At 35.3% G+C, this 25,919-nt stretch overlaps 1 protein-coding gene across 4 annotated transcripts in view; it reads right to left on the reverse strand.

Annotated features, from left to right (window-relative positions):
• The window catches only part of ORC3 (origin recognition complex subunit 3), a 119,115-nt gene that overhangs the window by 66,791 nt on the left and 26,405 nt on the right, over positions 1-25,919 (reverse strand). For all 4 annotated transcript variants that reach the window (XM_078155246.1, XM_078155245.1, XM_020976306.2 and 1 more), the window contains exons 5-9: positions 22,722-22,826; positions 18,214-18,362; positions 9,983-10,116; positions 6,520-6,676; positions 4,859-4,972 (exon numbers count right to left, since the gene is read on the reverse strand). In XM_078155246.1, coding sequence (XP_078011372.1) covers positions 4,859-4,972; positions 6,520-6,676; positions 9,983-10,116; positions 18,214-18,362; positions 22,722-22,826 — 659 coding nt within the window. The remainder of the gene's footprint in view (positions 1-4,858; positions 4,973-6,519; positions 6,677-9,982; positions 10,117-18,213; positions 18,363-22,721; positions 22,827-25,919) is intronic.

Raw genomic sequence — 25,919 nt, forward strand, 5'->3', positions numbered from 1 at the left:
AAGGAAGGAAGGAAGGAAGGAAGGAAGGAAGGAAGGAAGGAAGGAAGAAAGGAAGGAAGGAAGGAAGGAAGGAAGGAAGGAAAGAAGAAGGAAGGAAAGAAGGAAGGAAGGAAGGAAGGAAAGGAAAGGAAAGAAGGAGAGAAAGAGAGAGAGAGAGAGACTTGGAAGCTGACTACAGGCTCCACCTTTACAATCTCATTTATCCCCTCCTCTTTTTTGAGAATATACATGACAATAAAATAACAATGCTTGGTACACCTATGAATTTGTGGTGTCTTTACAATAATTCCTTATCCTTCCAGGGATACAAAGCCCACAGTTTGGGAACTATAGGTAAAGAGAAACAAGTGCTGTATTTGGAGTAAGGAGACCTGGATATCAAATGTTGATTCTTCTACTTACTATATGAATGAGTACAGTCAAGTAACAACTTCTGTGGGTCTCAGTTTCCTCACTGAATAAGATTCCATAATTCTCACTGCCACCAATCTATTACGGGTTCTCATGACCATTCATTTAACAGGCCTCGAGGCCACAGTCCCCATCTGATCTAGATTATAAGCTCTTAACAGGTTCTTACCCTTCCAATACACCTTTTGTAGCAATGCCAGACCAACCTTCTTATACAAAAATTTTTTCATGTAACTTCTTTATTTAAAACATAGTAATGGCTGCTTACCATTGCCTATTAAGTGAAATTCTACCTCTTTAATCTGACATTTCACAATTTTGCATTACTACATCCTTTCAGTCTTATCTCATAGTTCTTGTTTTCACATGTGGGGTGTCCCAAAGGCATAGTGCAGTTCCAAGCTATTAAGTATGCAAGTTTTAATAGCTTAAAACTGTACTAAGACTTCTGGAACCACGTATAATCATGCCAAAATGGAATAACTGTCAGTCCCTATGCCTATTCTATGGTTTACCACCACTGCTCCTTTGCTTACACTATTTCCTGTGTCTACTCTCTACCTGTTGAATTCCTCTCTCTTTTTAGGCCAAACTCAGATACCCACTTCTAGCAACAAACCCCTCAGATGGTAATGACCCTTTATTCCTCAGAAACTGCAAAGCATTCTGATTTTTTTTTCTACTTATGTACTTATCATGCATTAATCTGAATCATACTTGTATTTGTGTCAGTGCCTCTACTAGATAATATTCCATATGGACTAGGACCACAGAGCACAAAATCATAGAGCTTAGAGATAATAGGAACTTTAGTAATCATCTAATACAACTCTTTCATTTTATAGGTCAGGAAACGGAGGTTCAGAGAAGTGCAGTGATTTGCCTAAGGTGACGCAGATTTTAAATTCAAGTCCCCTGAACTAAAATACAGTGTATCCTCTATACCACTGGTTCCCAAATGGAAGGCTTTAGGCCTATGTGGGGACATAGAGCAGTGGAGAGAGAAAAAGAATTATTACCAGGACTCCACAGATCCATATAGAAACTAAGTACACTACCTTTTTTGTATTTTCACAGTCAGTGAATAATGACAGAACCACTGCCATGTGGAGATATGCATGTGATGTTTAAAAAGGTGTCTTATACACCAAAAAGGTTGGGATCCACTGGTCTAGATTACAGTTTTATCCAAACTATTTCTCTCCCCAACAGAAAGTGCAGAGCTCTGTACACAGTAAGAAATTAATGTTTATTTTTTCCCAATATTGAAAAGAAAGCCAATCCAAAATATAATTAATGTTAAAAAAAAAAGGTACAATCTAATTCATTATAACATTTTGTGGAAAGATAGGCACATTATTAACGCATTGTTAATATAGTTATGAATTAGTATAACCATTCTGCAAAGCAATTTGAAATGATCAAAAGAAAGTGACTAAAATGTCCATACTCTTTGACCCAGAGATTCCACTACTACATATCTACTGCAAGGTCAGTGACAAGAAGGATTCATATACAGCAAAATATTTATAGCAGCATTTATTTGCAGTAGCAAAGAATTATGCACAAAGGAGATATTTGTCCTTTGTGAAATGGTTAAACAAATTGTGGTACATGAAGGAAGGAAGGAAATAAATATTTATTACGTGCCTACTATTTGCCAGGTACTATGTTAAGAGCCTTACAAATATTATTTCACTGGGTCTCACAACATCCCTGGCAGGTAGTAAAATATTCTACAAGAATTTATAAACTTGGTTAATACAGATACGCTTAGGAAGATAATATGAAATGATGAAAAGTGAAGTAACAGGAACCAGGAAAACAATATTTACCATGACTATAACAATGTAAATGGAAAAGAACAACCACAACAAAACAGATAAAAACAAACGTAAAATTATAGAGAACAAGCTTGCCCCCAAAGAAGAGATATGTGAGGTCTTCTTCTTTTCCTTTATAGAAATGGGAGGTGGGAAAATGGAATACTGTATTATGGTTACTTTTTTCTCTTAACCAATGGTTCTCTGTGGGCTTTATATCCCTAGAGGGACAAGAAATTATTGTAAGGATACTACAGAGTCACATGTGTACCAAGCACTGTTACTTTGTCATTAAGTATTTTCTCAATCTAAATGGAAGAAGGGATAAATGAGATGTCGAATACACCAGAAGGCTAAACCAGAATAAAATGTAATTGGGGAAATAGATAAGAAATAAATAAAAATTCAATGGAACATAAATAGTTAACATGTGGTTTTCTAAGTCAATATGTGGTCCGCAGAGATTCTTTTGGACAGCTTAGTGACTCTTGTTTCTATCTGATATTACTACTATATATATACCAGTAGAATTTTACAATATGCTGATTAGTTTTGCTGCACTTTATATTTCTTCTCCTTTGAAAATTTCCTAGGGATTTTTTCCTAGTATATAAGGGATGGCTTTCTGGGAGGTGAAGTGAAAGGAATGAAGGAAAATGTGAATGATGTGAAAACAAAAAAAATCAATGAAATAGATTTTTAAAATTAATGGAAATGTTATAATAATAAACACTCTTGGTGATTGAGCAAAGAGAAATGGAGAGCAAAGAAAGTTGTAACTGAGAGATAACAAGAATTCTAGTTACTAGAAAGATAAACTCCATAGAGAAACAGGGATAATTATTCAGGTTTTATTACAGTCTGCACAAAATATTCTGTAGGACTACCAATTCCCTTTGATATGATTTTCATGGCCATCAAGAACCTTTTTTTTTTAAAGGCAATTGGGGTTAAGTGACTTGCCCAGGGTCACACAGCTAGCAAATGTCAAGTGTGTGTTTGGTCTGAGGTCGGATTTGAACTCAGGTCCTCCTGACTTCAGGACCAGTGCCCTCTCCACTGCGCCACCTAGCTGCCCCCACCAGTAATAACCTTAAGACTACTAATCTGATTTCCCAGGTATGCTGACAATAGGAAGGAGGAGTCCTGGGAAGCAGTTAACATGAGTCAGTACTCCAGAGTCTGATCACTTTAGGGTAAAGAAGAAAATTAAGTTCCAACGCTTGAAAAGCTGAAGCTAAATAATGAAAGGAATTATCCAAAGGTCCTGTAAGGCTCTATCAGAAACAGCCAGGCTATAACTATTCAACTACAACAATAAGATAATGGCAGACCATTATTTTTCTCCAATAAGAAGTAAAAGTCCATTATTAATATTTGGTTTTATTTCTGCAAAGTAATTTTCAACCTTCAGTTGTCTCTTAGACTGATATTATGTTGTTTTGATTAAATATTAGTAATACTTTTCAGCATGAAGAAACCAAAGACCAAAGAAATTAGGGACTTATGTCAATGAGTCAGCACCAGAGCCAGAACTAGGATAGGAACCTCAAACTTTCTTAGAAAACTAAGCTGCTTTTCAAGTATGTTTTTAATATCTAGTCAGCTAGAAGTTGATTACCGCATGATGCCTATGAAGGCAACATCTTGAGTTCCATCACTACACAGGCCAGTTATAAGCTCTGTGGCCAAGTATTGCATTGCAGCCAACGATCTTGTTAAAATGTACCATTGGTCAACAAGGGAGACTGGGTAAGAGGATGTTGGAGGCATTATGGAAAACTAGTCAAAAAATCATTTATTGTATATGTAGAGCCTATGTTAGATTGCATGCCATCTTGGGGAGGAGGGAATGGAAGAAGGGGAGAAAATTTAAAACTCAAAAGCTTATGGAAGTGAATGTTGAAAATCAAAAATAAATAAACAAATTTTAAAATTATTTTTTAGAAAACCATTCAAGACACGGGTTCTATGTCAATGGATCAGTAATATCTTCATTTCAAAAGACATAAAATCACAGAATGTTAGATTTGAGGGACCTCAGAGATCACGTAACCCAATCTTCTCATGTTCCTGCTCAGGAAACTGGAACTCAGAGTGGTTAGATGAATTTCCAAAGATGAATTAGCAGTGAATTAGCAACAGCTATAACCAGCAATTCATGTTTATAGTGTTTAGGGTTTATGAAGAGCTTGGTAAGTACAGGAATTGTCTTCATGTCATTGTGTTAATAGCTCAGAAAGTTATCTGACTTGCCCAAGATTACATAATTGGTAAACAGAAGAGCCAGAACTTGAACCCAGGTAATTTCATTCACTTAGGTTACGTTTTACAAAGAGATATTTTCAGTATTTCATTAGGAAACAGCAAGAGAAAGCGTTCTATCTTAAGTGTAGGGTATACAGTTTTTTGCCTTAATTTTATTTTAACATACATCTATTTTAAACATTATGTGGCAATAAATAATTATAAGATTTCAGAACTCTATAACTTGACAACTTATTCAAAAGCTATCACTGTATTATCTTAAAAATTTCAGACTAACCTGTCAATTTGTATTGAGCATTTTCATCTTTTTTAAACAACTGATTACTATATTTAAAATTTCTTCAGTGTCCCCTTACCTGGAGTCCTTTGATGAAGTTTTGAACTGAAAAATCATGGTATAGAAATATATTGGTCAGAACTTGTAATGCTTTCTCATTGAGTTTAAAGGGGAACCGAGTTGTAAGAAGTAGCTGAAAGAAAAACAGAAAAATACATTACTTGTTAGTTTAAAGAGAGAGCTAGTTGAAAGAAATTAGCTAATTCTCTGTTGGCTCAAATATTTGTTAGTTTTCTCTTAGTTTCATTCTAAAAGCAGAAGACAAAAGCTTCCTTTCCAAGGAACAGTCTTGGAAGCAATGAAAGAAGTTTACTAATCCCGTAAGAAAAAGATGACAACAAAATGCTGTTTCTTGCTTCTCCAAATATTGTCTATTAGTTAAATGATTATTGAGGTTTTAAAAAAAGCAATCAGTGAACAATGGGGTAATGTTTGTAAAGTTTCTATTACTGAGACAGATTCCTCTTAAAACTATTCTATGGGAGAAACTACTTTGAGAATTAGATACCTAACTTTTATGTTTCTAAGAGAAGAAAACAGCTGACATGAAGAAAAAGGGAATGAGTTTTCCCAAAGTGAGCAAAAATATAAGAATTAACCAGGAAATTATACCCCCTCTCTGGATGGTAAAAAACAGGATATACTGTTTCCTCCTTCATTCCTTATGTTTATGTAATGAATGTAAATCAATAAAGTTCTACTACAGATGGTCTGTATATTGCTAAATCTGCTGGCCATCAAAACAAAAGGATAAATTTAGATAATGTTAACAGAAAAATACAAATAGTTTTCAATGGCACACACACACACACACACACACACACACACACAGAGTGAAGATACACATACACATATGTGAACGAATGAAAATTTGCCCTATGCTTCACCATTTAAAGAAAATTTGGTAACTGCAAAAAGCCATGATCACCCCAAAACCAAGTTAATAAAGCCACTGCAAAACAATTTCACATTTGAGGGCTGGAAAAACCATCAGTATAGCTTTTGATAAATTTAGATATGCATCTTGTCTTCCTTTTGGAAAAAAAAATTATAAAGGTGGTCAGTAAATAAATGTCAAATTATCATCAGTACACTAAGGACAATCACTCAGTACATACAACATCTCTGTAGAAAATCCCTTGCTTACAAGACTAGCTAATGACTTGATTCTTCAGGTCTTTATTTTCTTGTCTGGGTAGAATTAGCTAAAAAGCCTCAATTTTTTTTTCTGTGTAAATTTTTTAAAAATTGTATTAATAAAATTTTTATAGTACTTAATTGCAGAGTTAGCAGTCAGGAAAGATTCCATTGAAAACTTTAAACCATTTTACATGAGATACAAAAGGCAAAACAGTTATGGTCACACATAAATACATATATATGTATGCATACAAACACACACATATAGATACGCGCACACACACATATACATTAAATCCCACTCTGTGCTACATAGACTACTGAAAATATAAAGATGTGACTACATCTTAAATTTGTTTTCTTATCCAAAGACAAAAATAATCCAGCAAAAATTAATAATTATATAAAATTGCACAAATGAATGTGCTCAACAAATGTTACCCTGAGATGTGTACAGCATTTTTTCTTCTAGATATACACTCATGGCACAATCATGTTCTCTGCTAATCCTTTTATCTGGTTTCCTTAGGAAAAAATTACCTTGTCCAGTAGTTTAGCCAGGTGCTCCTTGCAAGACAATGACTGGAGTAGCTCTATACATAAAGAAGACACTGCCTGAGGAAGCAATCGATGGATAATGATTGGAGATGTGGCAATTCCAAAGACAAGCACTATTGGAAGCTCATGTAGGTGCTGACTAGATTCCAAGAGAAAAAAGAAACAAAAGTAGTCTCTAAGTAGTTAAATATATTTCAGTACTTGATACTTCTGAATGAGACAAAGTACAATATCCTTCCCTCATCTGATAATGGATAGCAATAGAAGTTCTCATATTTAAACAAGAAATCCTAGCCTCTTAAAGCTAGACAGCATGTTAAGAGCAAAACAGGCCTATCTCCTCATTTTGCAAATGAAAAAATTGAGATCCAGGGAAATCAACAGATTCAATGAATCTCACAAGGGAATTCACAACATCACATAATCTGATTCCCACCGAAAGCCAGAATTCTATTGTATCCTTGACAGACCTAGTCTCTGCCACTACACTTTCAGTGACAAGGAGCTAGAGAGTAAATAATTTATTCTCAGGTAATTCTAATTTTAAAAAGATGTCACTAAGGTATTTAGTAGGGAAAAACTGAAATCTTTTATGTATATATGTCTATGTATGAGTGTGTGCATGTGTGTGTGTCTATGCACATATGTGTATATAGCAATTTTTAATAGAATTTTCCCTAAAATATATTTACGCCAGGATTCCCAACACAGGATACAAGAAACTTGTCAAGTGGATACAGAGGATACTTAGCAAATAACTAAATTATCCTACTGAGTTATTCCAAAAGTAATTCCTTAAGTGAAAACATTTCTGAATATAGAGGGAGAACAGTGAGGGGGAAGGGGAAAAAAGGGAGGGAATATGAAAAGTATGTCTAAAAATTTTCAAAAAGCAGTTGAAGGAATAATTCCTGTGGACCTAAACCAAATGAGTTTTGGATACAAAATCTTTTTCATAGTGAGGAAAAAAAATCAGTGATAGTAACCTAATGAGAGATGAGATAATTAATTTCCACAATAACCAGGAACTCCAAATTGCTTCCCCATTGATGAAATCACACAATTTTTGGTGCACCCTTTGAAGAAGATCTTATTCTTACTAAATGCACTCACAAGGCTTTAATTCTATTTATAATATCTCTGTGAATTAAGATTCTCAGTTCTGTTCCCAATTGTAGGATCATAGATTTAGAGCCAGAAAGGACCTCAAAAGTCAATTAGTCTAGTGGTATCAAATTCAAACAAAAACAGGGACCACTAAATCACAAAAGGATACCCGTGGGCCACATGTTGACTTAGTTTTAAAATGTAATGTTATCTTTGTTCATTGTATTTTAATTAATTTTGTTAAATATTTCCCAATTAAATTTGGGACTGGTAGGGGCCGCACTAAGGAGCTGTATTTTCAATACTTCTGATCTAGTCCAACCCTTCATTTTATAGATGAAGAAACTGAGGTCCAGAGAGGTTATGTCTTGCCCAAAGACACATAGGCAGTAAGTAGCAGAATCGGGATTCAAACTAATGCCCTATGCCTCAAAATTCAATGCTCTTTTTACTGCAACAAACTGCCTCCCCAAAGCAAGAAACAAAATGGAGGCTGAACATGATACATGGGCACTTCTTTCAAAAACTACACTGAGAATAAAACTGCGGGTCAAAAAGAATCAGAATCAAGGATCTCATTAAATTTTTTTGACTTTTAATAAATATTTAACAAATTTATATCAAAAAATGTTATTAGGTTTTGAATAAAGTTTTCATTATGAAAACTTAATCACTTTATTTTATTTCTTATGTTTAGAGGCATAGGGACTGGACCTGTGATTTCACTGGCATAGAAACTCCTGGATGAGGAAACTCTCTCTCCCAATGTAGGTCAGTACCTTCTGTGCCTAGGAGAGTCACCAAGGCCAGTGCCTACAACGTATCCAAGTGCAGCCTCAATGAGATTAAAATGTAATTGGGAAAAACTTCCCAAAACAAATGAAAACATAATAGAACATAGATTATGTTAATATATGGCTTTCTAAGTCAATACGTGGCCCACAAGGATCCTTATGTACAGTTTAGTGACCCCTATTTCTATTTGAATTTGATACCCCTGGCCCAGAGCACTAGGAGATTAAGGGAAATACTTGCAGGATCACAAAGACAGTATGTGTCAGAGGCAAGAATGGTATCCAGGCCTTCCTGCCCTCAAGGCTGGCTCTCTATTTGTTATGTCATGCTACTTCTCTCTTATTTGTATGTAAATGGAAAATGTTAGAATTTATTTAATTTTAAAATGAACAATGGTTGGGGGAGGTTTACTGAAAACCAAGGGGTATGGAAACTAAAAAAATTGGAAACTCCAGTATTAAACTATTTCTTGCATTTTATATATTCAAAACAGTTTAACCTTTTATTGACGATAATTTTAATAACAGTAATAGTAGCTAGCATTTATACAGTGTTTTAAGATTTGCAAAGTGTTTTACATGTTATCTCCTTTGATGACTCTCAGGGTCAAACCTATGGACATCAGTCATCATACTAAATTATAATAATCTTAGTCTCTAAGGCTTAGAGATTAGTAGGTATACAGGAGCTGTTGCTTTAGATACAATGATTCTGCTTTTTCCTTCTGTATATACTCTCCTTCATTGTTAATTCTAACTTCACATTGCATTAACTTCTAGTGATTCCAGCCTTAGTTAAATAAGTATGACCGTAATCATCAAGTATTTGGTAAAATGTAGTCAAAATTTTTTTTTATAAAGAGAGTCAAAAGTTATGGGATTTTGGGGTCAGAAAGAATCATCAAGATGAGCTACTGTGGTATGCAACAGTGAGGTACACAATGGTGCTTACATTGCCCATTCTCTTCCTTGTTCCATGATTTGCATGTATATGTAATGCATTTTAACATTTAAACATCTTTCCTTTAAATATCCTCAAACTAGTCTGTTTTCATTTGGTTGACCTGTCTGCATTCAAGAAGGTATCATTCTTGACAAGTAGAATGCACAAGTGTTCAGAGACTCAGAAAACGGGAGACATCAAAAAAAAGGTTTTTAGCAAATGCTAATGACACAAATGGACATCATCCAGAAGAAGAAGCAATTTAGTTTTATATCCAGCAAAGTAAAAAAAAGTCTTTGTGAGACAAATGGGCTCTTGGGGATTCTGCCAATATTACTTGGTGAATTAAGAACTGGTTAGCTTTCTCTTTTTGATTCTCATTGCTATGTCAGGAAATAAATGCCTAATTTGACAGCAATATTCATTTATTTAGCATCTGAAGCTTGGATTCTCCCTAGTTTCTATCAAAAATCACGAATTCTCTCTAAAAATCGTTTCTTCTTTATTAAAAGAAAATATGTTGCTGTAATCGATGTTAGAAGCTAGAAGAAAAGAAGGAATAGGAGATTTTTAGTGCCAACACAAGAGGAGACTCCATTACCTGCTAATAATTATGAAGTCTTGAAGTACTTTAGTTGAGAAACTTTCTATGTCTTCCAAGATGATCACAATAGGAGGTGATTCCTTCCACTGACTAGAAGTTACTTTTTTGTTTACACTTTCAGAGCCTGTCTTCTGTAATGATATTGGGAAAATTAAAAGCAATTGTTGAAAAAGGGTTAAAAATATGCTTTACACAAAGTTATAATGTCAACTTGTCAAATTCAAACAGAAATGGATTCCAGGGGCTATATGTTGACTTAGAAAACCACAAATTTACATACATTGCATTTTTATTTATTTTGTTAAACATTTTCCAATTGTATTTTAATTTGGTTCAGGCCACAATAGAGAGCTGCACGAACCTCTGGTTTGCAGTATTATTGTTTCTTTTATTTCTCCACATAATATGCAGAGAAATGCCTTTAGAATAACAAATTGCAAAATCTTTCTTGTTTCTGGTGGCACAGTGGATAGAATGCTAAGCATGGAGTCAAAAAGACTTGAGTTACATCTGGCCTCATACATATTAGCTGTATGACCCTGGGCAAGTCACTTACCCACTATCTGCCTCAGTTTCCTCAACTATAAAATAAGGATAGCATCTGAAGCTTGGATTCTCCCTAGTTTCTATCAAACTCCCTAGTTTCTATCAAAAATCACGAATTCTCTCTAAAAATCGTTTCTTCTTTATTAAAAGAAAATATGTTGCTGTAATCGATGTTAGAAGCTAGAAGAAAAGAAGGAATAGGAGATTTTTAGTGCCAACACAAGAGGAGACTCCATTACCTGCTAATAATTGACATATCAGGTATGTTATGAGAATTAAGTAAGATAATATCTACAAAGCATTTAGTACCTGGTATGTAGTAGGCACTTAACAAATGTTTATTTCCTTCATCTCTCCCATAATAGATACAGATATGTTTACCATAGCATGAATTGAAATTCATATCACATATTCAAATTTTCTGCACATTCGGAAGAGATGAAAGATTTTGAGGGAAAATAGATGAATTTCTACAAAATATTCACATTAGAGTTGATTTTTTTCCCCTCCCATGAGAGAATTAGTGAAATCTCAAAATTTCATAAAGTTGGCCAATGTCAAAAGAACCCTAATCTCTTAACCCAATTCACTCTTCCAACTCTGGCTTCATTTGTCTCTATATCCAGGCCTTGGTTCCATAGTCTGCCACTTTCATATCTCACTAGCTACTACACCAGAATCTTTTGCATTTCATCATTTCCCTCTTGCTAGCCAATAAATTCTATCTCTAGTTAACTCCTAACATTGAATTCTGCTACTCCTGAATTTACTGCTAGAAAAAGTAGTGAAATAAAATTGATTCAATGTGGCTAGCACATAGTAGGCACTTAACCAATGCTTGTTAACTGATTCATACATAAGTAATTTATATACATTTCCTTCAGATGGGTCCTACTTGTTATCATTATTTGCCATTATTCATCTCAACTCCCTAATTCTGCAAAACACAATTTTAAAACTTTTCCCTCTTTCTCTTCAAGCCCCCAACCTCCCCATGGCCCATTCTCCATATTTTCAGAAAATGATAGCATTCTAGTTTTTAAGATTTTAAACTCCTTCAGTTCCCCTCCTATACTCCTTAAAACTTTTCAACTTTTCTTCCCACTGGTCAAGAACAGGTAACAACAGTACTCTTCAATAAAGCTAATCCTCTGCCATATATTCCTTTCCAAAAATATTGAATTTTATTTTCAGATCCACATTCTCTCTTTTCCACCTGATTGCAGCTCCCTTAAGAAAGAAAAACAAAACCCTGGTTATAAACATGTATAGTCAAGTAAAATAAATTCTTGCATTAACCATGTCCAAAAAAAGTTTCAATATGTGCTATTGAGTCCATAACCTCTCTATCAGATGGTAGATAGCATGGCTCATTATGAACCCTCTAGAATTATGGCACATCATTGTGTTAATCAACATTCCTAAACTTTTCAAAGTTGTCTTTACAATGTTGTTATTATTATAATACACATTTTTGTCCTAATTCTACTCACTCCCCCGCGCTGAGAGTTCAATTGTGGTTTATTCAGTTTCTTTTTCTAAAAGAGGGTTACCTAAATCTACTATTTCCTGTTGTGCTAATTTCAGCATTTTGTATTTTTCTAAATATTCATTCATTTCATTTATTGCCAGTTTTATTGGCATATAATTGGGTGAAATAGTTCTTGATAATTTGCTTTACTTTTTCATTGATTGCAAATTCATCTTTTTCATTTTTTGATATTGATGACTTGATTTTCTTTTTAAAAATCAAGTCATATGTTTAATGGGTATGTAAATGTAAAGCCTATGTCAGATTGTGCGCCGTCTTGGGGGGGGAGAAAAAGGGAGAAAAAATTTTCAACTCAAAAGCATATGGAAAAAAAAATTTTCTTTTAAATAAATAAATAAAATAAAATAAAATAAAAAGAAAAATCAAGTTAGTTAATGGTTTATTTCATTTTTTCTTTAAAAGTTTCTTAGTTTTATTTATTGATTCTTTTTTTTGTTTTCAATTTTGTTAATCTCTTATTTTCAGGATTTCCATCTTGGTATTTAATTGAGGGCTTTAAATTAGGCATCTATTTTTTTAGATGCATGCCCAATTCATTGATCTCCTCTTTTCTTTCTTTTATTGATGAAAGTATTTAGAGATACAAATTTCCCCCTATGTACTGCTTTGGCTACATCTCCCAAATTTTGGTGTGTTGTCTCATTGTTTTCACTGTCTTTAACGAAATTAATTATTATTTGTCTGATTTGTTTTCTGACCTCCTATTCTTTAGAATTAAGTTTTTTAATCTCCAATTAAGTTTTAATCTTTGCTTCAAAGGCCTTTTAAAATATATCTTTTTTATAGTCCATAAAGTTGCATTTAATATTTCTAGTTTTCTTTATTTATCTGCAAGGCTTTATGCCCTAATGTATGGTTAATTTTTTGTGACAATGCCATACATAAACAGGAAATAGCTATATTCCACTCTATTTCAATTCAACAGGATTAAGATAACAGAGGTCTACCATATCTAACATTTCTAGAATTCTATTCAGTTCCTCCATTTCTTTTTTGTTTATTTTTTGGTTAGGTTTATCTAGGTCTGAGAGAGGTAAATTGATGGCCTCCACTATTATAGTTATATTGTCTATTTTACCCTGTCTCTCCTTTAAGTATTGAGATGCTATGGCATTTGGTGAAAATAAGTTTAATACTGATATTAACACATTGCCTCTGACACCTTTCAGAAAATGTAGTTTCCCTGTTATCTCTTTTAATAAGGTCTATTTTTGCTTTTGCTTTCTCTGAGACCATGACTGCTATCCCTGTGCTTTTTTTATTTCAGCTGAAGTACAATATATTCTGCTGTGGCCCCTTAGTTTAACTATGTGGTTTCAAATGTGTTTCTTGTAAACAATATGTCATTGGATTATGGTTTCAAATCCATTTTGCTATCCTCTTTCACTTCATGGGTGAGTTCGTCCCATTCACATTCACAGTTATGGTTGTTAATTGTGTATTTCCCTTCATCCTATTCTCTTACATTTTTCCTTCTTTTTGTTTTTCACTCTTCTTTGAGTTTGTTTTGCTTATAACCAATCCTTCTCTTAATTTATCCTTCCTCTTATTCTTCTCTCTTCCTTTTTCCTACTGTTTCCCTGTTGAGGGAAATGTATTCCTGTACCTAATTCAGTGTGTGCATGTGATTTTTTTTCCTTCCTCTGACCTGTTCAGACTTCTGACAGCCTTCTGTTATCTTCTCATATTAGAATGTAACTAATTTATCTTTATTTAGTCCTTTATGATTGCTTGCTCAGGTCTACCTTTTTATGTTTCTCTTGACTCCTGAATTTTTATTTCAAAGTTTCTATGGAGCTTTGGTGTTTCATCAGGAATATTTGAAAGTCCTTTATTTCAGAAAGTTCCATTTTCCTTCCCCCCAGCCCCCTACTCCAGAATTATATTCATTTTTGCTAGGCAAGTTATTCTTCCCTTCCCTGTAAGCTCAGATCTTTTGCCTTTTGGAATGTCATACTCCAAACTTTCTACTCCTTCACAGTGGTGGCTGCTAAATTGCGTGTGATATCGTGTGGCTCCTCAGTATTTGAATTCTTACTTTCTGGATGCCTGTAGTATTTTCTTCTCCGACCCAGAACCTCTGAATTATGGCTATAATATTCCTGAGAGTTTTTATTTTGGAAATTTATTCAGGAGGTGACTAGTGGATTCTATTTCTTTTATAGTTTCTTGAAATATAATATCTAGGCTCTTTTTTTTTTTTGGTTGTAACTTTCCAGTAATACAATGATTCTTAAATGATCTTTCCTCTATTTGTTTTCCAGGTCAGTTTTTGTTAAGAGATACCTTACTTTTTTTCCCTTTTTTCAGTCTTTTGACTTTAACATTTCTTGTCGTCTCATGGAGTTGTTAGCTTTTATGACATCCTAATTTTCAGGAAGTTTTTTTTCCCTTTGTACCTCTTGTTCTAAGCTATTAATTCTCTTTCCTTATGTTTCTTCCATAGGTCTCATTTCTTTCCCCATTTTTCCCTCTAGTGCTCTCATTTTTTTTATGGCATTTTATTTTTCTCCAATCACATGTAAAGATAGTTTTCAACATTCATTTTTTATAAGATTTTGAGTTCCAAATTTTTCTCCTTCCCACCCTCCCCTCCTCTCTCCCCAAGATGGCAAGCAATCTGATATAGGTTATATATATGAATCATGTTAAACTTATTTCCACATTAGTCATGTTGTCTTACTAGGTTTTAAAAATCATTTTTAACACTTAAAAAAAGTCTCATTTTATTTCTTCAAGGAATTTTGATTCAACCTGTGTCCAGGCTGTATTTTTATTTGAGACTTTGTTGACATTTTAGAGTCATTCTTTTCTTCTGGCATTGTGTTTTGAGCATTACTAGCACCATAACACCTCTTTATGAAGAGATTCTTTTTTGTTTGCTCATTATTCTAAGCTTACTTTTTGACTTGGGCTTTATGTAAGGTTCAGGCTCTGCACATTTCTGGAGGGGAATGTCTAAGATGAGCTTTTATTCTCTTGAGTTTTTTGGGGGTGCTGTGTTATTCCAGAATCTCAGGACAGCTCAGGGTGGGAGACTTGAATGTTTTCAAAGTGGTATGATCCAGGGCAAACTCTGCTCACTGCCCTCTAGTCTCAGCTCTGCAAGTATTTCATCACCTTGGCTCTGCCTCCTAACTTGTGCTTTTGATCCCATTCTTTTTCACTTCTTCCAGGATCTTACTCCAATAATCATCACATCTCTCTCATGTATCTTTAATCTTTTTTATCTTTCTAGTTCCTTCCCATCTTATTCTCAGTTCCCCTGGTCATAGAAAAATGTTCTCTTGATCCTTCAACCCCATATCGTTCTCAACCCGTGTCTAGCCTCTTCATCACTGGCACGTGTACTATAAACATCATCTAAGCTTGATATTCCTAATTTCTCTCTACTAATCTCTCCACAACCCCTTGTAATCTGGCATCTACTCCTATGCAAGCTAAAACCACACTCTCAAAGAACTCCAGTGACTTCTGCATCACCAAATTCAATAACTTTTTCAGTACTTATCTTTCTTGTCCCTTGTCTTTTTATGTATATTATCAATCACCACTTCAAATTAAGTTTAATTCAATAAATACTGATTTAGTACCTACTGTGTACAAGGCATTGTAATAGGGATACAAAACAAAAAGTAAGTAGTACTGACCTCAGTGAATTTACATGTTACTGGGAAGGATCAGTACAAAAATAATTAAGTATAATGAAAGATCAAATGAGGTATGTGGAAACACTAAAAAATGGGGGAGGGCATTTTCTCACAAAGGACGTACACTTAAACTTTTTTTTTTTAGGCAATTGGGGTTAAGTGACTTGCACAGGGTCACACAGCTAGTAAGTGTCGAGTGTTTGGTGTGAGGCCGGATTTAAACTTAGGCCCTCCTGACTTCAGGGCCGGTGCTCTATCCACTGTGCCACCTAGCTGCCCCGAGGTACACTTAAACTTAAAAGAAAATATAATTTATGAAAGGTAAGATAAGAATGGAGTGCATTCTAGGCATTCAAACAGCCCACATGTATGCAAAGGCAGGGTACAAACCTGTTGAGTTTAAGGAACAGCTAATAGTAAAACTCAGATGAAATGTAGTTTTTGTGAAGGAAAGTAATATAAAATAAGATTGGAAAGGCAGACAGGAGCCACATTCTGGGGTACTTTAACTGCCAGACTAAAGAATTTATATTTTATCCTACAGAATATAGAAGAGGTTTTTGAGCAGGGGAGCAATATAGTCAGATCTGTGTCTTATAAAGATTATTTTGGCAGTTGTATGCTGGGCACATTAGAGAGGAAAGGGAATATAATTAGGGATACCAATTAGAAGGTTATTACATTCAGAGAGGCAAGAGGTGAGAGAGCCTGAACTAGGGTGGTAGTTCTCTCAGTGCAGCAAAACAAATGTGGCACGTTGTGGCTGCAGAAATGCCAGGATTAGGCAGGGAGAATGAAGAGTGAATGATAACTCTGAGGTTATGAGCCTGGATGACTCATAATACCAACAAAAATAGGGAAGTATGGAGAAAGGGTATGGGTTTGGAGGCAATGTTAATATTTTGCTGCCATATTGCATTACTGGGAGAATACTGAGCCTTTGTGCTTAGTAAAGGCCTGGACTTATTAAAAGCACTGTTGAATTTCTAGCTAGTCCTTTTAAAGACCAACTCAAATATCTCCTTCAAGAAACTTTCCTTTGATTCTCCATTTTCTAAACCAATCACAAAGAACATTTTGTTTTATATTTTTGTAACCCACTTATACAGTATTTACACATATATGTATACATATGCAAATATATATATTATAGCATGTTATATTCATCAGTGCACCTATCTTAGTCCCTATTATGAGCCCTTTCATTAAGTAAGGAACTAGCTTATGTAAATAGTGTATTTCTACCCATGCCTAATACAGTGCTCTGCTCATACTAAGAACTTACTGTGATTATGAGAACTGCAATCATAATTATGGAATTTTTGAGCTCAAAGGGATGTTAGAGATCATCTAATACCATCCCCTCATCAACATATACATCTGACAAAAATGCAAACTGCAAACGATTTAAAAGTAAATTTGTAATCTGTGGAGAGAATTAATGAATGAGAGTAAGCCTCAGCTTATTCCTTATAAAACTTCATGGAAAGCTTTCTCAAGAGGTCCCTTCTAGAGAAGGAAATGATAATAATAGCTAAGAAAGAACACCATCACATAATCATATCATAGTGTCACCCTGGGCAGGATATCCTAGCACTTTAGAAATGTCTCACTAAACTTCAAAAGGTAATGACAATGTATGTTTTATCTTCCTTGGTATTAATAACACATTTATTTTCAAAGGTTTCAAAGCAAGTTACAGATTCTCTCCCATCAGCCTTTTAAAATAGAACTGATGCTCACAGGACTGTGTATTTAGTGTGTACTGACAGGACAGTCTTGTTTCACAAAAAGTAAAAACAGAGGTATGGGAAACTAAATGACTTATGTTAAAGTCACACAGCTAATCACAGTGGCAGAACCAAGTATTACAAACTTCTAGTGTTCTGTTTTAAATTAAAATTTCATTGATACTTTGTTTAATGCCACAGTTATTTCCCAATATATCCTCATCTACCCATCCAGTTAGCCTTCCATTAGGGCAAAGAAAAATGGTTAACCTAAACTAACTAAAAAAAACAAACAAACCACAGTGACCTTTGTCCGATAGGGTACACAACATTCTGTATCCATGTTCCCAGACCTCTCTAAGGAAAGGAGTTAGGTATATTTTCTGATCTTCTCTTGGGCCCAAGATTAGTTACTACAATTAAACAGTACTTAGCTTTGTTTTACATTATACAGTTTAGGAAATGTTTCCTTCCTTATATTTTTTTAAAACTACTGGATTATAAACATCCATAAAAAGAATATCCTCATATAAGAATACCAGACATTTAATAGGAATCTATCTGAATACCAATAAAAGAACACTTTTAAATTCCATCACTCTCAAGGGAAATACAGAGCTGCTATTCAATTAAAACTAGTGCTGCGTATGTTGTTTTTATTAGAATAAAATACTGCTATGCCTTCTACAATTCTGAAACTCTCCAATCATAAGCCAATTACTTCACAAAAAATTGCTTATTTATACATACCTTTGTGATACTTCTGTACCAAGTAGAAAGAAAAGCCATTGAATAATGCATCTTTCTCTGGGATGACTGAACATACTCCTCCTCTGTGGACTCTATGTCTACACATCCCATCAGCTGAGATGCCAGCTTTTGCAAAAGATGCTTTACATCTATGGAACAAAAAAAGTAAGGAAATTCAATTCACTTTATACAGTTTAAATGGTGAAGAACTCTATTCACTAAAATGTTACTTTATTTCTATATATTGTGTTTCCCCCTTTCTCAATTCACATATTTTGTACAGAATTTAAACATACCACTAGCTGGAGCTACTTTTGGGGAAGAATCACATATACTTTCACTTCATACAACAGGGTTTAGTAAATTGTTCAGGCTCAAAGTAGAGTAGGAAGGAACATAGCTTTAAAAATCTAGAAATGCCATTCTTACCAAAGTAACAATAATGACTTCTTTTACATCTCAATACTTCTAGGGTCTATGATTTTGTTGTTGTGGATCTCCCTCTGCAAAAACACAATGAAACCCTCTACATACAGAATAACTGGGGCTAAAATATTCATCATCTAGTCAACTTGGTGGTAATACTTGGCGATAAAGTAAATCATGATAGTACTTGGAAGACAGATGGTCATGGGACTGAAATTAAAGCCTTTCCACATTAATAGGAGCAGCCCGGGTTTGGGCTCTGTTGATGTGGCCTTTGAGAACTCATGGCCACCTTCATTCTACAATGAAGAAATGGAGTAGAATTTGAATGGAAAAGTAATTATTGGTAGGAGGTAGAGCCAAGATGACAGAGTAGCAGGAAATAGGATAGTAAGCTCTTCCCTAAAACTCTTCCAAACAGATCTAGAAAATGTACTGAGTGAATCTTCATGAGGAAATCCAAAAAAATTCAATGATTAAATTTTACAGTATAGGTCAGCATAGGGAGACAGACAGAGAAGTGACACAGGGGATAGGGTCTGGCCAGGAATGCACTGTGAATAGCATTTCAGTGAACAGTGAGAGAAGATCCCAGACCCACTGGGTCACTGACATGGGAACAAGTACAAAATGTCAACTTTGTTGTTCATTACTCAGTTGTGGGTCACAAATCCAGACAGGACTGAGATGATATATGCCCCTTCTCTCCCTCTCCACCCCATCTCCCTCCGCCAGCCCCGGTCTAAGTATGTATACCGTGAAGAGCCAGTTCAGAAGAAAGAAACAGCAGTGTTATTCAAATCCCAAAAGCTGAGCTGGGTCTCACATTCAGCTTCTAACCCAGTCGACAGCCTGCTATAGAATGAACAAGGGCAGGAATTCCAGACCAAAAGGATCCTGTACTTCTGTCACTCTGAACCTACAAAGCTTCTCAGCTGTCTAACATTGGCTAACGTAAGCAGCAGTCTTCTGTTGCTCAGATCCAAACCCAGGTTAGGAACTTCCAAAGCTTAGACCAAAGGTACAGAAATCAGACTTTTTTCCTGGATCAGACCGTCTTAGAAGCACTAAAAGATCACAGGTCCCCAGGCTGAACTGTCCCTGAGATCCTGGAACAATATAACACTTAAAACCTAAAGAAATCAGCAAAAGAACCTTCCAGCAACAGAGCTTCCAGAAGTGCACAGGACACAGCCTAATATCAAGTCCAAAGTAAGGAAGCAGGCTGGAATACTGAACAAATAAAAAAGCTATTATGGTGACAACACTCAAGATACAAGCTCAGAAGAAGAGAATGACTCTAAAACATCTCCAAGCAAAGCCTTAAACACACACACACACACACACACACACACACACACACACACACACACACACACAGAGTTCAGGCACAAATTCAGCTAGAATTCCTGTAGAGATGAATAGTTTTTTTTTTAAGAGTTCAAAAATATTCTTTTCATAAATGAAATGATAATGCTAGAGGAAAAACTGGAAAAGAAATGATAGCTATGGAAGAAAAAACTGAAAAGGGAATTAAAAGCTTGGCATAAGAGTTACAAAATTTTGCCCAAGCAACAAATTCCCTGAAAATTAGAAGGGACTAAATAGAAGCCAAAGACTCCATGAGACAGCAAGAAATATTAAAACAAAGTCAAAAGACTGAAAATATAGAAGAAAATAAAAGGTATCTCATCCAAAACCAAGTGACCTACAAAACAGATTTGGGGAAAAAATTTAAGGATCACTGGACTACGTGAATACTATGACCAAAAAAAAAAGGGGGGGGAGCCTACATATCAAATTACAAGAAATCTTAAAAGAAAATTATCCAGATCTCTTAGCATCCAAGAGCACTGTAGAACAGAATCTGCCAGTCATTTCCCGAAACAAATTCCAAACTGTAAAATCTCAGGAACTTAACAGACAAAATCCAGAGCTTCTAGGTCAAATACAAAATACTGCAAGAAGCAAGAAACAGAATTCAAGACACAAGTTAGTATCACACCTGATTTAGCAGCCACAAAAAGGAGCACAAACCTTGGAACAAAATATTCCAGAAGGCAAAAGATACATGCTAACAACCAAGAATAACTTTTTCTATTCTATCATCAATGAAAGTCTTATTCTAGGGTAGGGATGGGGAACCTGCAGCCTTCTAGGTCCTTGGGTGTGGCCCCCCTTTTTTTTCTTTTACTGAGTCTAAGTTTTATAGAACAATTTCTTTTATTAAGGGGATTTGGTCTGTGAAGTTTGGATTCAGTCAAAGGGCCACACTTGAGGACCTCAAGGGCCACAGGTTCTCCACCCCTGTTCTAGAGTCTCACACTGATAAGGAAGTGATGCTGGATTCTCAAAGGTTACACCATCAAGGCAGGTCTGTCTAGTCTTATCAGGCTAGAAAAGTTTTGAAAATGGCTCATTTAGGTACTTCATATTAGCTTCTAAGCTTAACTTAATATGGAGAAGATCATCATGCAGTGGCAACAGCGTGATAAACTTAGTAACCGTTTCAGCTCTTCTCAGCCCGCCCACCTATTAAGAAGTGAAGGTGGGGGCAGCTAGGCAGCACAGTGGATAGAGCTCCAGCCTTGGAGCAGGAGGACCTGAGTTCAAATTGGACCTCAGACACTTGATACTTACTAGGTGTGTGACCCTGGGCAAGTCACTTAATCCTGACTGCCTCACCCCCCCCCCAAAAAAAGGAAGTGAAGGCGTTAAGATTCATATTAGGTAGATGGAAGTATCCTACAGTAAAATACCTATTCACTAAACTTTAAGAATGAGTTAAAGAATTGGAACGCTAATACATTGTTGGTGGAGTTGTGAAATGATCCAACCATTTTGGAGGACAATTTGGAACTATGCCCAAAGGGCTACAAAAATGTGCATACCCTTTGATCCAGCAATAGCACTTCTAGGGCTATATTCCAAAGAGATCAAACAAATGGGAAAAGGACCCACATGTACAAAAATATTCATAGCAGCTCTTTTTGTGGTGGCAAAGAATTGGAAATTGAGGGGATGCCCATCAACTGGGGAATGGCTGAGCAAGTTGTGGTATATGAATGTAATGGAATACTACTGTGCTATAAGAAATAATGAACAGGCTGACTTCAGAAAAACCTGGAAAGACTTATATGGTCTGATGCTGAGTGAAGTCAGCAGAATCAAGAGGACTTTGTACACAATAACAGCCACGTTATGCAATGACTAAGAATGTTAAACTGAACCCTTCTCAGCATTACAAGGATCTAAGACATCTCTAGAGGCCTCGGGATGGAAAATGCTGTCCACATCCAAAGAAAGAACTATGGAAGTCGAATCACTATCACTTATTTTTACCTTCTGTTGAGTTTTGTTTCATCTTTCTGATGGTTCCTCCTATTGGTTTTAATTTTTACTTACAACTTCACTAATGTGAAAATATGTTTAATGGGTATGTAAATGTAAAGCCTATGTCAGATTGTGTGCCGTCTTGGGGGGGGGGAGGAAAAGGGAGAAAAATTTTCAACTCAAAAGCATATGGAAAAAAAAAAATTTTTAAAGGCAAAAAAAAAAAAAGAATGAGTCAAAGACATCATGGGTTAACATTTTGTTATGCCAAATTCTAGTAATTTTATCTATTTGATTATAATAGTACAAAAGAAAAAAATTAGATTTTTGAGTATTTTAGATTGTTCTCCCTCTAATTAGTCAGCGTGTATATGTATATATATAACATACATATGTGTGTGTGTGTGTGTGTGTGTGTGCATTTGTCTGTGTGTGTATATATATATATATATATATATATATCCATGTTTACTGAACAAGGGAGACCTAACCCATTTACAGGATTCTGGGAGACTGAAAACCTCAACATGGCCCAATTCATCCTTATTTTCCTCTGGCTGACAGAAATACAGGAAGAAGGAAACTGAAAAAGAGAGAAGGAAATATGTAAATGTGTCCCTTCCTCTTTATTATTACTATGTTATAGAAATTATTTCCAGATTTGAGAGAACTTTTAGAATATATACTCTAAGAATGCTATAATATCTTTTAAACCAGTTATCACAGTCATTACAATATTCATACATTACCTGGACATTCTTTAGCTTGCAATGAGACAACATATGGAGTAACTGTATCTTTGAGCATCTCAGTTAGACCTTTGAATGTTAAATCATGATCTGTTACATTCACACCTGCAGGGGAAAAACATCAATATCAGATTCTTTTTATTACTAATAATGACTCAACATGTCAAATGAACTACAAAGAAATAATTCCTGCTAATAGATTTTTTCTTTTTTTTTTTCTTTTTGCTAGGCAATGGGGTTAAGTGACTTGCCCAGGGTCACACAGCTAGTAAGTGTCAAGTGCTGAGGCCAAATTTGAACTCAGGTCCTCCTGACTCCAGGAACCGGTGCTCTATCCACTGCACCACCTAGCTGCCCCTAATAGATTTTTTTTTAACAAACTAATCCACAAGACTTCACAACAGTGCCGATTACTTAGAGGCAATCTTATCTGTCTGGACTAGAATCTCAAAATACTCTCAAAGAAAGATATACAAAGGAACAAAAATTTGAGACAAAAATATTTTATTATGTAGCCAGTTGCACTATGTTAAATGAATATGTGTAAAGTAAGTTTGTTATTGGGCAACTTAAAGCATATTTATTTATCTACCAAACATGTACTAAATGTTAGGCTCTGGGGGAGACATAAAAAGTTAGACATAGTCCCTGCTCTCACAATAAAAATACACAACTAAAAGACAATATACTTTGAAGTACTCCTCCCACTGAGGTAGATCAAAATCCTCTTTGACTTAAATGGATGAAAAATCCATTACATTCAGGCCACCTTGAGAACAAGCATATCTGAAGCTAGCTTTGCTAATGTAGGACAATGGGCACACCATCTTATCACCAAGCTATATTCAAAGTCTTTACAGTAGGGTAATTCAAATTAATTAAACCTTTTGTAAATTGGGGACTATACTTGGTACTGGTGATACAAAGATAAGAACAAAAGGGTTCCTTTAAAACCACATTCTAGTTGGGAAGTATAAGTACATAGATAAGCAAAAAAACAAAACAAGACACAACAGAGACATATATGTATATGTTATATATGTATGTATGTTTGTATGTACTTATGTTCAGCTGTTCAGTCATTTCTCAGCTGTGTCCCACTCTTTGTGACCCCATTTGGGATTTTCTTAGCAAAGATACTGGAATGGTTTACCATTTCCTTCTCCAGCTTATTTTATAAATGAGGAAACCGAAGCAAACTAGATTAAGTGACTTACCCACAATCACATAGCTGGTAAGTGTCTGAGGCCAGATATGAACTCATGAAAATGAGTCTTCCTAACTTCAATCAAGAAAGGCCCTATACAAGAGGGGACATCTAATCTGAATTTTGTAGGAAACTAGCAATTCTAAGATGAGGCAAGGAAAGAGGGCATTTCAGACACAGGGCACCCACCTGAGCAAAGATAAAAAAGCAAAGTATCATCATGGATAGAATGCTAGATTTGGAATTAGGAAGACTTGAGTTCAAAACATGCCTGAGATGTTTACTAGTTATGTGAGCCTGGGCAAGTCATTTAACCTCTTTAGGTTTCAGTTTCTTTGTCTGTAAAATCAAGGGGCTGGACTCAATGACCTCTGAGGTCTCTTTTAAGCTGTACATCTATGAGCCTATGAAATAGAATGTCTTATTGAAGCAACAGTTAGCAGGTCAGTTTGAAGAATAGTATGAAATAAAACCAGAGAGCAGGTAGCAACCATATTATGGAGGGCTTTAAATGACAGGCTGCAGATTTTATATTTTACCTTTGCAATAAAGAGCTGCTGAAGAATTTTGAGTAGGGGAATTAAATACTAGATGGTACTCCAATAGGTGTATCAATTTAGCAACTGTGGAATAGAGAAGGGAAGCCTGGAATATAGGAGGCTATTACAACAGTCTAAGCAAGAAGTAATAATGACCTGAATTAGAGTTGAAGCTGTAGAAGTGGAAAAAGATGGGGATAAATTTGAGAGTTGTAGTGGTGGTAGAAATCAAAAAGACAGACAACAGACAGATACGGGAAGTGACAACTTTCTAGCATGTAAACCCAGAAGATAAGAAGTCTGGTGGTACTCTCGATAGAAAGAGGAAAGGTTGGAGAAGACAAGGGTTTGAGGGGAATATAATAATAGTTTTGCACATTTTCAGTTTGGTATAACTACAGAAAATTCCTGATGGAGATATTCATAAGTAGTTGCTAATAAAGGACTGGAGCCCAGGAGATAAATTACAGATTTGGGGTCATCAACATAGAGATAACTAATCCCCTGGGAACTGAAGAAATCCCCAAGAGAGCAAATATACATGTACATATATAGGCATTCATATTCACATATATGTGTATATAAATATAGCATGTCTCTATATATATATGTGTCTGTAAATAAATATATATACCAATATAAATATAAACATATCTATATCTAGTCCACCATATTCCACATAGAAATGTCTATATGTCTATATAGATGTGGATATAGATACACAGAAGATCAGCACCTTGGTCACAAAGCAGAAAGGTAAAGAATATAATGCTTTACTAAAGGAGACTAACAAGGAACTTACAGCAGAAAAAGAACAATGTGATGGATTCCAAAAAACATGGGGGAAATTGGGTGAATGGCAGTGCTGACAGGAAGACAGGTTGTGGGGAATAAGAATAAATTCAGTTTTTGAAATCTTACGTTTGAGATGCTGATACTGGGTGAAACATACAAGTGGGAATGTCCTCTAAGACACAGAAACATGAATTTTGCTCCCAGAAGGGAGGTCAAGCCTGAAAACATTTATTTTAGAATCTTCTGCATGGACACAGCAGATTAACAGATAAGTTACGGAGTAAGGAAGAAAAGAGAAAAGGATTATTTACAGAGGTAGGAGAAGAACCAGGGGAATATAGTATTTCTGAAGCCAAAGGACAAGATCAATGGTGGGGAACCTGCAGCCTCAAGGTCCTCAAGTGTAGCCCTTTGACTGAATCCAAATGTCACAGAACAAATCCTTTTAATAAAAGGATTTATTCTGTAAAACTTGGACTCAGTCAAAAGGTCACACCCAAGGACCTAGAGGGCCCCACATGGCCTTGAGGCCACAAGTTTCCTACCCCTGGACAAGATTATATCAAGTGGGATACTTCAGATGGGACTGCAAGAACTGTGACAGGAAAATGACAACAATGAACTTGGTGATCATTAATGTGCTCACTTTATTAATGT

Source organism: Phascolarctos cinereus, unplaced genomic scaffold (assembly GCF_003287225.1).
Source record: "Phascolarctos cinereus isolate Bilbo 61053 unplaced genomic scaffold, phaCin_HiC Scaffold_5;HRSCAF=322, whole genome shotgun sequence".
Classification (NCBI taxonomy): domain Eukaryota; kingdom Metazoa; phylum Chordata; class Mammalia; order Diprotodontia; family Phascolarctidae; genus Phascolarctos; species Phascolarctos cinereus.